Source organism: Chiroxiphia lanceolata, chromosome 3 (assembly GCF_009829145.1).
Source record: "Chiroxiphia lanceolata isolate bChiLan1 chromosome 3, bChiLan1.pri, whole genome shotgun sequence".
Lineage (NCBI taxonomy): Eukaryota > Metazoa > Chordata > Aves > Passeriformes > Pipridae > Chiroxiphia > Chiroxiphia lanceolata.
The window spans coordinates 53,986,803-54,001,149 of record NC_045639.1 but is presented as its reverse complement, the minus strand read 5'-3'; the positions used below and the strand labels follow the sequence as shown (position 1 = coordinate 54,001,149).

At 38.9% G+C, this 14,347-nt stretch overlaps 1 protein-coding gene across 1 annotated transcript in view; it reads right to left on the bottom strand.

Moving 5' to 3' along the window:
- Nucleotides 1-14,347, bottom strand: part of ARID1B (AT-rich interaction domain 1B) — a 323,963-nt gene that overhangs the window by 210,030 nt on the left and 99,586 nt on the right. Inside the window, 1 exon segment of the mRNA XM_032684303.1 lies at nucleotides 14,233-14,343. Within this exon segment, the coding sequence (XP_032540194.1) occupies nucleotides 14,233-14,343 (111 nt within the window).

Genomic DNA, 14,347 nt, shown 5'->3' with positions numbered 1-14,347 from the left:
ATGAAAATTAGTGTAGTGTGTTTGCTTTTTGTCCACATTCAGGTTTTGGTTTCACATCCAGCAACGGCTGAGACATGTTTATTTAGTGATTAAAAAAGAAAAAAGATTAAGCAGCAACTTTAAAAAGCCCTGTGTAGATAAAGATACGCCTGTTTTATAAGCAATTAGTAATTTCTTATTCATGGAATGTAAACTGTTTTGTCTAATTTTCCCAGAATTTGCAGATTTAAGGGGAATGCAACTCAAAAGATGAAATTCATACCCACAAAGCCAAGAGAGGAGAGTAAGCCTCTCATCCAGCCTATTTAATCTATTCAGTTGTACAATACTGTGTCCACACTTGGAGTAGATTTACTATGATTGTTTTTATATATATATATTTAGACAGAATTTTAAAAACTTACATGTAAAAGAAAAAACTTAAAAATGTATGTTACTGCCACATTCAACACTACAACACATTATCTCCAGGCTGGGCTGCAACACAGCCCATAGCTGCTGTTGGCCAGGAGTAGAGATGGGCCTCATGGAGGTCTCAGATGGTCAGGATGTTGGGAACGACTGTTCACCTTTTATCTACCCCAGGGCCTGCCTGAGGTAGGAAGTACATTTCACTTGAGTTTTAGAAGCAGTGATATTTACCAAAGCTGCCTGTGGGAGTTGCATGGGTGAAAAGTGGTGTGCAGAACAGACACAAGAGCTTTGAGACACCGAGAGCCAAAGGTGGGACGTGGGGTGGGAGAGCAGGAACCCCACACACGCAACCTCCCCACTCAGATCCCTGAGCACAGTCTGCAGAAGAGCTGGATAGGGGAAATACATCTCTATGTTTTGGTCCACTGTCCAGAAGTTACAGTCCATCCCACAAGTGGTACCATTTATATCAAATTGCTACATGATATCAATAAAAACAGGACAAAAAAATGAGGAACATTTGCCTTTTCCTGAGATGTCCTTGGAAGCGTTTAGGACAGCAGTATCTGTGATAGATACAGATGGACAAAGCAAGGTGCCAATAAGGACCCCATAACAACAAAGTCACAGTTCACAACCGGGGGGGAGTAGGTTGGGGGAAAATATGAATTCCAGGTTTGCCTGTTAGCCTCCAAGTTTTTAACAGAGAGACTATTTGTGTCAGCAGGGATGACTGAATCCCTGTATCCACAGCACTTGACTGCACTTGGATATATGCCTCCTACTAGAGACTAAAATGAAAGCTATATTTTAGAGCACTGGAAAAGTGAAACAAAGCCTGCAGCTTGTGTTTATAGCAATACTTCTACTTGTCTAGATGTATTACACCAGCTCCATATTAAGAAGAAAGGTGGTAGACATAAATACTGTGTCCCCAGGACTGTTCTGGATTTTTTGGTCCCCAGTTCTTCAACCATGAGGTGCATCTCTCTTGAAGGCTGCCAACAAAAATGCTACATGTAAAGAGTGCAGGGTGACAACTAAGGGCAGAAGAGAAGATGGGCACACAAATTAAATGCAAAACGCTCCACAACCTTACCAAGGCTCATATGTGCTGATTTCAGCATCAGCTTCAATTAAATTACAAGAACAGACCCATCTGCATTGCCTTCTCAAGTGCATCAAAAAAGCAGAATTGTTAAAAAAATAGTTAAAAAAAAAGAAAAAGAAACCCTTTTGTTGTTTTTGAACACATTAAATGGAAGCAACCAAAACTGCTAAAGGCTTGGCTCCAAGTTTTTGAAGACACAATCAAGGAGAGAAAGGGTTAAGTCCTGAAAAATAAAAGAGCAGCAGAGCAAATCTGACTACATGTTTGAAAGGGCCTATAAAATGTTACAAGCAAAACAGGAAAGCTTGTGTTAATAATGCATAAACCAAAGGAGGGGGGAAAAAAGCTACCCATTTAATGGAATAATGCTTTTATCCCCGCAGTTAAAACGAAATAAACCATGGCTATTAATCTGGTACGGCCATGTAAAAGCGCAGTTTTTAAACATTTTCTAAGAGGGGGCAGCTCACTAACCGCTCCGGCGAGCGGGGCCTTGCGCGGGGCCACGCTCGGCGCTAAACACCAGGCTGGGCTCGGCGGAGGCCATTACCCGCCCGTCGCCATGGCGACGCTAACAGAGCGCCCGGCTTCAAAGACAAAGCTGTAATTTCAGACTCACAGCAGCCAGAGGGAGCGGGGAGAGCTCCCTGCCACCTCACCAGCCATTTCAGAAGTGCCCAGGACGGTGCCGAGGCGGCTCGGTCCGGCCAGGAGGAAAGACAACCCGAGCTTGCTACACTGACACGCTTTCGGTTTTATACTGTCATTCCAACCACCCCCACGACAAAAGTCGTTTTCACTTTTTCATCCCCTGTGAAAAGAGTGGGGACACTTGTGAGATCATCAGTTCAGTGGAGAAAACCCTCAGCGGGAAGAAAAAAGCTCACTCCTAAGTTTTGCCGCTCTGTGGATACTGGCAATAACGAGTAATGGTAGTGCAGAAATAACAGACATTTACTCAGCTTACACACTGTTGTCTCATCAACGTGCTCTTATTAAGTATGACAAAAATATCCGCTTGGAAATCAATCTGTAGAGCTAGCAACAGTTTAGTGTGCTGCCTGGGAAGCCACGGATTCAAGCTCAGATGCACTTTTAAAATCTGCTATACCTAGTCTCCAGGAGGGAGTACAGTTCTTCTCCTAGGTGCCATGTTCCCCACTGCATCACAGCCATGTGACAAAACCGATATTACAGTAATGTATTCCCTTTCGGTTTACTAAACTTGAGTTACCTTACAAGCCTCTTGGAGAGGAGACAGAGAAGATGAAAAAAGACAAGACAGATCCTTGAACAATCCAACACCTTGAAGTATATATTTTTTTTTACATTAACACATAGAGAGAGACGTATATAATCTAAATGGTATTACAGCTGTAACTTGGTTACTATCTAGTCTGAAAGGAACCTAACCCTGTTCTTCAGAAATAGAGACACTTTGCTTCCCTTTTTCCCAGTCACGAAAGTACTGTGAGTTTTTGTATCCTTACCAGAAAGGCAAGGCTCTGTCTCCCCCTGACAGAGCCCAGAAGTGTCCAGAGACACTTCTAATACTAAACCCCAAATACAGCAGCACAAACCACCCATACACACACTTCAGCCTGGGCCATGGGTGCTGCCAGGCAAGCAACAGCACACCCCACCACACCTTGTCCCTGAACCACATTCTCCCGGTCCATTGGGCCAGTGTGGGCCAGCATTTGTCACTCACCCTTGTAAGGCTGGGAGGTACATACTGCTCACAAGCTCCAACTGGATCCTGTGCATGACTCTGAACCAGTAATCCCAGACTGAACTTGGAGAAGCATAAGCTGCCCAATCTGCACTTGTTTAATCATGAATCTCTGAGTTCTGGGGGATAAAACACTCAACTTGTGACAAAACTGAGTCCATGTTATTCAAAGTAAGCACACAGCAATTGAGAGTCTGCAGGAAATTCAATCATATACAGAAGTGTATAGAGAACGTTTTAGATTGCTGGAAAAGTAGTAATTTTAAAAAGAAATAATAAAGCAGGAGGCTGGGGGTTTTTTTTGTTGTATCTTCTTTTAAATAAACTTTTTTTTTTTAAAAAGCGCCTTTGCATAGCTGATAACATGTTTTGTTTCCAAGTTTCATCTTTAATGGATGTGGGTGGTGGGGAAAAAAAAAGTGTCAGACTGTAACTCCTTTCATTACACTTCAACTCTGTTGAGTTTCACTGCATGCTGTAAGTGAAGATAGTCCTTAGGCCATGTGGCTAGCTGACTATAGCCCTTCATGGAAATGAAAGCCAAGTGATCAAAATTATTACACAGGAGGGGAAGGTTTGTTTTCCTGGCAAAAATAAGGTAAAGAATTTACAGGACTGACTTCAGTCCGACCTGTACTACTGTGAATATAAGCATTAAAAAGCAAGCACTAGAAATCACTGGTTCTAACCAGCAAAAATTAAAGAGCTAAAATGTTTGTAAGTATATGCAAGTACATGCATGGGTGCATTTCTCAGCATTTCATAGGATCTGATATATAACCTCTGGTTCTTTGTAGAGGAGAAAGACAACTCTCTAGGTAGCCTGAATGGCCCCTCTGACACTGAGCTGTGGTCTCAGCGCTGGAATAACCAATCCTCTGGCCAGAAGCAGCCAAAGACTTCCAGAGCCAAAAAAAATCCCTGTATTTCATCATACCTCAGAACAGGAAGAAAAATGCTGTTACTGTGACTTCTAATGGGGCAAAATGTCTAATGAGCCACGCAGGAAGGATCAGCAGTCATTAAAAAACACCATTGGTGTGTATGTGAAGTCTCCCTAAGTCATCTTTAAGGGCACAAGCAAAACAAAGGAAAGGAATTAATTCAGACTGAGAAAAAATGGACTATAAGAGAATCCAAATGAAGCTATCAGGTGTCACTTAAAAAGACAAAACAAACAAACAAAACCCAAAAAAGCCCCCCTCAAAACCAAACCCCATAGATTTTAAAATTCTACAGCCTTGTTTCAAAAAATTCTGAAGAGCTGTGCTGAAAATTGCACTCAACTTTGCTTTTTTCCCACTTTCATACCGGATGGAAAAAATTAGGTGTCTATGAAGCTTTCATTAAGCCCTATTTGACATGAACTCTAAGTTAAATAAAAAAAAGAAATAATCTGGAGTTTTTCTTCCATCTCCACTCTGCATTGGAGTATTGTAAGACAAAACTGGTAAGGCTTTCAGTTATAAAAGTCTAAAACTAAAATATAATAGTTTGCATGAAGTTTTATCCCATGCCATAATTAATTAGTTCACTAGGGTCAATGTCTGTATTTAATCCATACACCATTTTATCTACCTATTTAATCTTACTAAGTTATTTTGACTGTAATAAGTGAGACTAAAAATTTCAGATCACTTCCAGTTCCTTTATTTCCATACTTTTCAAAAGCAAGAACTGGCTATTTTATAGTTTGTAGTTTAAGAAACAGCAATATTTTAGATTCCTTTCACTACCTTTTGTGCAAAATGCATTGGGAAATTTCATCATCTGTGATACTGTAGATGTACATGTGAATCTATGCCTTATTTGATGTCATGAAACAAGCTTTGTTCTTTAAACTAAGTCCGTTACTGTGTATTCAGCAAACCTTACTAAAGCTGACTGATGCATAATGTATTACTACATGCAAACATAAATACAAATGCTCATATATGCTTATCTTTATATTACTTTCCAAAATGATAACTTCAACAGGAAGGTGGAAGATAAACTATTATGTGAACCTCCGCCTTGAAGGGAAAAAACAAACCAAAACAAAATAAAACTGCCAAACCCAACACCACACATTGTTATAAATTCATGCTATTTAACTGTGATATGAAACAAATGATCCAGGATGGCATATTTTCCTATACTAATGCAATTATTCAAATGTGCCACAAAATTCAGGTCCTAATTCTAATTTAACGCAGTAAGTCCCATTTCACAGGTTAAGATGATTAAAAGGGTTATCTACAATTGTCTGCACGGAATGAAAGAGATCAAAAGCCTAAACACTGGGAACTGAAAGTAGCCTTTTCCTGGCATTATCAGCTCTTCTGTCTCAATTTCAACACACTATGAAGCTTCATCCTCCAAAATTACATTGCCAAATCAAACAGGACCATCTTTACAAAGTCCTGTGGAAGCAGAACTGTGTTTGGAATTATGTGAGAAATGGCACAGTATAATCTGCATGGTGTTAAAGAACTAATGCAGTGGGTTAAAATAAAAGTTCCTTCCAAAGGCAGAAGCCCCCTCATTTTGTGTATGCGTATATACTTTTTTTTTTAAAGGTAAATTGATAATGAAAACCTGTTTACATGAAACACACTTCAGAAGCACTTCTCACATACAGCCCAGTATAGCACAGATTCTATAAAAAACCACCACGTCTCATTGTCTTCAAGAGAAGACTTCACAGGGAACCTGAGATGTATGGCTCCAGCAAAGGAAAGAATGTTTCAGCGGTCTAAGAAGTACAAGACATTAGGTTTAAAGAAAACACATTTGAGAGAAATTTAAAAACCTGTTTCAAACCTCAAAAAACCCTCACACCACTCCACTGCCCCCAAAAAAACAAACCAAAAACCCAAACCAACAAAAAAACCTACAATAACAAAAAAAACCCCACTAAAACGTGAATAGCCTCACATACTGCAGGACTGACTTTATCATGATAGTCATAGTCCTATGAAACAAATAGTACATTACAAATACTTCCAATTTACACTGTGATGGCACCTAAAATCCCCAGCAATTATGGACACACCATAAACAATCACACAAAGCACTGTGAAACCTGGCCTAATCTTAACACTATTGACCGTGACTGCAAAAACATCTGCTCACACAGAAACAGCAGCTGATCAGCACCACTCAGGAGTAAGCTTCACATCAAAGACTGGTAACGTTTTTTTTAAACATGAAAGCTGCAACAATAGCACCAGAAACCAACACGTTCCCAGCAAACAGGAGTGAATGGAGGAAGAAAAAGAAAAGGCATCTACTGCTAGGCTTCAGATGTTGCTGGTCAGAGTGAGTTACTGTGTTTAGCCAAGGTTATGAAGTTGAGGTCATACTTCACAAGGGTTGGTAAGCACAAGTAAAGGAGTCATTTGGAAAAAAAATCCTATCTTACAGGAATACTTGTGGCAAAAATAAAAGAAAGAAAAAACATTTACAGTGTCTCAGGTACTTCCTGAAATAGTATTCAAGTGAGTAATACTTCTTTGTCTTACTTTCTATGTTGTAATCCCAATGTTCACACAGGCATGAACAAAGACATGCACCAGTGAATACATTAAGCTTTGGAATTTATAGTATGCTATCAACTCAAAATTTACAAATAACCAAGCAGATAAGACATGCATGCTTTTATATACTATATATGTATGTACATACATTGTGTAAAATGTTCAAACAATAAAAATTAATCCCCAAATAAAAAACAAAACAAAACAAAAACAAAACAAAACAAAACAACAAAAAAACAAAAACAAAACCAAAAAAAAACCACAACCAACACAAAACACCAAACCCCTGCCATTTTAGAGATAGATTCCCAAATGCAGAACCTAAAGGCACTGACGTGGAAATTTAGGCAGATTAAAAGGACAGCTAGTACAGTTACTGCCTCTGCAGCAGGTACATCTGAGCCATGCATGCAGAGGCACCCATGCTACTACAGTTTATGGACTTGCATGTTAAAGTAACCTTGGGGGCTTTCAGCTTGCCTCTCATTTCAAGCTGCAGGCTTTGGTAGTTCAGGGGCTACCACAAGCACGGTTCAGTCGCCCCTGGCGAAGGGAGCAGCAGCCTCTCTGGAAGGGATCAACCTGAGGCAGGGGGTGGGAAGGAAATAAAAAATTAAATCCTTCAACCACCCAAATCAAATCTAGCTTCTTTAATTTCTGAATGAACACCAATACTATTCTGGTATTTGGAGGTATATGACGTAACTACTCATAGCTTCAAAAGCACTGCAGGAAAAAAAGCTACCAATACTTCCAGTATTCCACTTAGGACTACACTGGCCTATTTGAATACAAGCTTCTGCAACCTTAACCACTACTGGGATCTGTAATTCCTTAGCAGGTTTCCCATGTAAGTTTCATGTAGAGGTCAGATTAAATATTTCTTTTTGCATTTGTAAATTTTTTTATCATAAGTTAGCAATTTAGTTATTACAGGGATATTGTAAACATTGTAAAGGTAAAGTATTTTGAAGCCAGTAAAAGTAATGAATAGCTAAGGATTTTTTAACAGTACTTAGTGAAATTACTTTTTATACTTCAATAACAACCTAAAACTGTTCTTTTAAATAAATATGATCAATTTATCAAGAAAAAAACAATTAATTCTGTAAAGCACAAAACATAAATTAATAACAACAGGACCTTCTCTTCACACTACCAATATTAAAATTAATATAAGAATACTTAATTCAAGCATCTACAATTTTGGTTTCAATGTTTCAGTTTATGCCCAGGGCTGCTCTGCGCTGCTTTAATTGTACTTTTCCCCAAAAATGGGACTGAATTTACAAGCTGACTCTAGGACAATGAATCACTTTGATCACCTTACATGAAATCCTGGTTTAACTGAAGCCAAATGTAAAATGAGCATGAACATTTAGTGGGCTAAGATTTTCAACGACACACACAAAGTTCACGCCCCCAATAACATCACCGATGTCAGTGGTGCTGCAGTGGCTGGTGCTGCATTTGACCCACTATTCTGACTGGCAGCAGGACACAAATGGGAGGCCACGTAAGGAATCTGTATGTGCACCCGCAGCAGCTACAGAGCCTGTTTGGCACCTCAGAAACACACAGAAATACATACACTTGATGTCTCTATACATATGTGTCGTATGAAACTGGTTCTACCTACAGGTTTGTCAAGGAATGTCAAGAAGAAAAAAAAACCTTAGCAGCTGCACTTGATTCAGAATTAAAATGACTTGGAAAAAATAGCAGCTTCTTCCAACTCTGCGTATAAAGGCTAAGAAAAGCCTTTGAGATAGCTTAGTCACTTCTTTGCAACTTGAAGCTTTTTTCCTTTTATTCCAGGCTTAAACAAAGTTCAGTGGGGCATCAAACTGCCTCAGTTTTAAATTACAGTCTGTACTTTAAAATAGAATGCATGCACCACATGTTCCTGAAGCTAGAGGGTGGGAGTGTTATTCACTGAAAATTGAAGGCTTTTTGAGTCAATAATCTTCTTTCACAGAGTAACAATTTTCAGCTAAAATTTCTTGACCCAAACAAAGGAAAACAAGATCATTCAGTTATTTTACAACATTGCAGAAAAAAGAAAGAAAAGTGGGAAAGAGGCACACCAGTTTTATCCTACTTGATGTAAAAACAATGGACAATTTAATTCACAAATATTACATACTCACATTTCTTTCTTGTTCATGGTTTAATACACTCCCAAACAGATATTTTCAGGCAGAGATGTGAATAACTAGAGGACAGATTTGCTATCATGTACTACATGCATCTATCAACTGGCAACAGCATTTGCCTCCCAAGAATTATAAAGAATCCATTTACAGAATTTTTTTCCTTTTTCTTCTCAAATCACAAGCAATACTCTGTATTTTTAAAATAGCACTTAAATTTAGATCAGGCTTTCTAATTTGCTTACCTGCAAAGAATTCAACAAGGATTACAAAAAAAGGAAGGTCGCTGCACTAGGCTCTCTTTTAGTACTGGTTTGTCCTTACCAGAAGGGCTACAATATTTACATTATGGTAGCATCCACAAGCCCGATCATGATTAGTGCCTACTGGACTAAGTTGAGTATAAATGTCACCAGAGTCCCTCATCCCAGTAGTTTAGTCTCTGAGAAAAGAAGAGTTACCTCCTGCTAACTCTAAACCACAGTTGCTCAAAGTAATGCTGGGAAGTGTTTTCCTGTCTATTGACTTCAGCCATTAATGTTTAATTGTTTGGGGAGTGCAGTTTTTTGAGATGGGCTCCCAGATACTTCATATTCTAGAAGTGAGACACAGAATGTGGACTCCCAAACCATCCCACGTGGGGATGGTTATTTTCCTCATAACCTACACCTGTTGAGATCCATATGAAATGATGATGTTCCATGAGCCAATTATATCTAATCTTGAATTCAGTTTATGACTAGTTCTCAACAGAGGTCCTCTGAAATCTAATTTAGTACCCTCCTTCTACAACAAAAAAGGTGTGTCAACCAGAGGAAAAAACTGTCCAGCACCTAAACATCTTTAAGGGCTCATTAAAATGAGGTAAAACAGAACTATGAAGTATTTAATAAAATCAGGAAGGGATTGCTGATGTGCTGTTTTCCACAGTGCCAAGCATAATGACACTAGGCAACTGATATCTTAAAAAATTTATCTGCTTGGCACTGAAGCTCATACAACTATAGAGGTTGTAGAACCACAACCAAACTTCTCAGATCACAGCACTGCACAAGATATAAGCAGCATTCTATCTTCACTGCTGCCTACTATTTTGTTTTGCATAGAAATTGCTCTGCCTCCATAGAAAGACCCAGTGAGTAAGTGATGTCACAGAATGAATCCATAAACTCAGAATTCTGAATGATCTAGTAGAATAGTGATTCCCTCAAATCCAGATACAATCTTCCCCCTTCAACACTGGATGACCTCCAGTAAGCACAAGATAAACCTAAGTTACAAGACTAAAGCCACATTTTCCCTACAGTTTACATGGATGCAGATGAGGACCAGCACAAGCCCACCTTGACCGTGGCCTCCAGCCATGCATGTTCACACCTCCACACTTACACTCATGGATTGCCTTGCATAAAACAGCTTAGGGATGGGAACTGGCAGAAAACTTACCTTACAAAAAGAAGTGAACTCTGTCTTCTGTCTGTCTGTGGCTCTATGACTGCTGCAGGGTCCAGTTGTGAACACTGGGATCTGCTGTGCCACCATGTCTCAGCCGACAGGATAACAGTATCTTAAGCCCTTCCAGCAAGATCATACAGTCCTTTAGGCTGTGGCTAAAATCAAAGCTGCTCCGGTCCCCACTGTCTGTCCCCTTTCCCGTCACAGCTTCTGATTCCCACCTTCTCTTCTGAGGTACCACTGATGCCCACACAATTGCACAGTGATTCAGTCAAAAACTAATCCAGAAACAGAGAGGTTATTTCCCATCTGGTTCAGTTCCCCAAATCAAACCTACTGGCCAGTCCCAGGAAAGACAGTGGAGGAGATGGGACAGCACAGATGTGGGGCACACAGCAGGACTGCAGCTGCCCTGGCTTTAAATGGCTCAAAGCAGCCGCAGAACTTTACCTGTAGGTTGCAACAAAAAAACATTAGCAGAAACCTGTCTTTCAAAAGCATGGAAACCTTGGATAGGCCATTCAACCTCACACCTCAAACAAGCACAATGGGTAAAAAAAAAAAGGGCCTTACTAAAACAAAACAAAGTAATAGCAAAACCACCAATGCCTATCTGAAATGACTTTAATACTCATACCAATAAAAAAATTAAATTAATTTATGTTTTCTGCACCTCACTCTATCACCACAATCCAATGTGAACATTTACAAACGTATTCATTAAAGACAAAATAAAGGATTAGTCTTTATAGACACACACAGCCTACTGCTGACACAAGCTCCTTTACTGCAACAACAAATCTGCAGATGTATCATTTGGAATTTTTTTCCTGTAAGTCTGCTCTAGCTTTCTTACAATAGCAGAAATGTGTACTTTACTATTATCCCTTAAGTCTTGATAAATATGTTCCGTAGTAGCTGTTCTCCAGACAATTTCATTTAGGCCTCTTCCCCTTTATTCCTCTACTCTAATAGGGAACAGTTTCTGTTTATGACTTCCTTTCCTTCACAGAGTACCTAACTCCCACGTTTTCTCAAAAGCTTGAGATTTCCTTCTAATTGTGACCCCAGCAAAAGTGCTTAGAGCACTATTCTGTGCAACTTTTCATTTGGGCTCTCAGTGACTCCACATGGTCAGAGATCCACAGGTCAAACCCTCCAGATATCAGAGGAGTTAGGAGAAGGAAAGCAAGCATTGTATAGAATCTGACAGGCCATTAGAAGTAGCTAATAAAGCCATATTTTGTTTGTAGCCATTTGTTACCAACCCACATTACAAATTCGTCCGCTTTGAACTTTATGGGAACATTCATGCCAGGACTTTTATATACAATGTGTGAAGGAAACGGAACAACTATTGAGCTGTTTAGCTGCGCTTACTGTGTCACAAACCTGCTGAAAAAACTCCCCCCAAAGGGTGACACAAGCCAGCATTCAGTGCTGCAGAAAGTGGCCAGCTCCTCTTCGAATCTATCAAAGGGAAACTCTTTTTCAAAGCCACATCAGAGAAAACCATTCACCATTTAGTATTACATCTCTTTTGTTGGTTTTTGACACTTGTATAAGCTTGCAATGTAGCTGCTGTGATTTTACACAATGCCCTTAAGAAATAAAAAGATAACGGGCAAGTAGTATAAATACCAGAATACCATGAAACAAAACATAACTAAATTTTATTAAAAGCCTAACACCACTGCTATAACTTCAACCTTCACTGTATAAAGACAACTTACTGATTACTACCCTGAAGAACCACATTACCTTGAAAATAAGCTTAAGAAGCCATATTTAGTATGCCAAAATCAAGCTAACTAGGAATGCTAAACAAGGGATAGCAATAAAGGGTTTTCATAAGCAGTCCAAAACAGAATACAGAACTCTCCTGTTTCAGGAAAAAACCCACCATGTTCATATATGGTCAAGCCATCACCCAAAACAGACTTATATTAAAGCCTTTATCTTGTTCACCATATCTTGAATGTATGGATTATTCCTAATTTCTAAGACATCTTCCTTGGATGTAAAATGACTGGGAGTTTGCTGACATGATCAAAAAAAGCCTTTGTCTCTATATACAAAGGACTGCAGTTGTTTTTATATGGAAAAAGAAAACAAACAAACAAAAATCCCACACCAAAACCAAAACAAAATACAAAATTATAATATACTCCCTTCCCCTTCATATGAAAACAGCAGGGGTTTTGAGTATATAAAGTGCTCTCTGGCTATGCATCAACGCTTTTCAGTAACGAAGTGTCTCAATAACAGCATTTGGGACCAACTTAGAGTTTAAGCTATGTGGCCAAAATGGTTAACATTCACTGTTAATACTACCAGCTTACCCATACCTAGAATAATTATGAGCTACTAAATATACCAAACACTCAGGGACACAGATAATACCCAATACTCTGCTTAGATATCGTAATGCTGGAGATAGGACAGAGCATGGATTAAAAGTAGGACAATTATTTGAGAAAAAACACAGGCAAATGAGCAGAACATTAGTTGATAAATAACTTTACTTCTCCTTACCCTAATAAACACTGTTCATGAAAAACTGGGAGGTTAAAAGTCTCGTTTAATATCTCTGCTTTTTAAACTAGGTAGTTGTTGCCAAAACAGTTCAATGTCCACAGTAGCTACTATTTTTAAGGTAAATGCCAACATTCATTTCTGAGACCTGTTCAGAGAAATTAGTCTGTTTAAAAAAGGGTTCCTGAAAACCTGTCAAATTAATACTAGGTTCAAAGCAAATTGGTACTCTTCTTACACCAGTTTCCATAGCTTCTCCTGAGACATGCATGTCTCGCATGTCATGTAAAGAATTTGTGGCACATACACTCTCCTAGGTGCCAAAGATGTAACTTTGAAATACTATGTTTATTTCCCTATTTTTAGGGATTTACAATCGTGCCATGTGCCAGAGGTAGAATATACACCATACTACCAGATTTCACAAATACATTTGGTATCTTAATATGGTAAACTCTTCAGAGAGATCCAACTGCAAATGAATACATATCCACTGAACTGCAGGAAATATCCTATATGCTTATGATACATTATTCCAAGCCAGAGCACATAGTTTATAAAGTTTATATAGTTTCATCATTTAAGCTGAACATATTCTAGTTGGTTTACATTCATACTGGTTTACTACCAACAAACAAGAAAATCCCCAAACCACTTTGTCTACTATAGTGAAATAAGACCTTCAAAAATGCAAGTAGCTGCAATGTCTTCACAAAGTATATTCCTTTGTGTCCCTTCACTCACAGCAGAATGCGTAGAGCTCAGAAAAACTAAGAAATATTAGTACAAAGTAATCTCCTAACCAAAAGATCAACCCACCCCAAGTATCACTGTCATTCCTGCTTCTACATTTCCGTAGTAATAGATAGTAGCAGAATTAACATGCCAACCTCATTACTGCTCAGGGTTTGGAGCAAATAACTCCTGGTTACAGTATTCTAAACCAGAATCTACTGAAAACATTTGAAAAGGGCACAGAAAAAAGCCTCCTCCTCACCAGATTGGTTTGTGCAAGTATGGAATTCCTAAAGCTAAAAAAAAAAATTAATCAATCCATCTCCTCTATACAAATATACGTGTGCACAAGCACAAAATATGCATGTACATAAACAATGCTGCTTTGAACCAGAACAAGCCTAAGCAAAGTCCACTCATATGCAAGCTGTCAGTTCTCACATTTTTAAAAACAATTTTTCATCAACTTTGTTTAAGATTTCTTCTTTCAGTATTTCTCATCTGCTCATCCGAGATACAGTGAAATGCTACGTAAGGTGCCTTCATTTTAAAATACTGAAACAAACGTTATTTTCTTACTGGTAAGCTTGACGGTCTTTCTTGCTGGATTAGATTCAAGTCTTCATGGTTAGGCTTTCCTGGTGCCATAGGGGGTTGAGATCTGGTTCCATAGCCTTCCTGAGACATGTCCTGC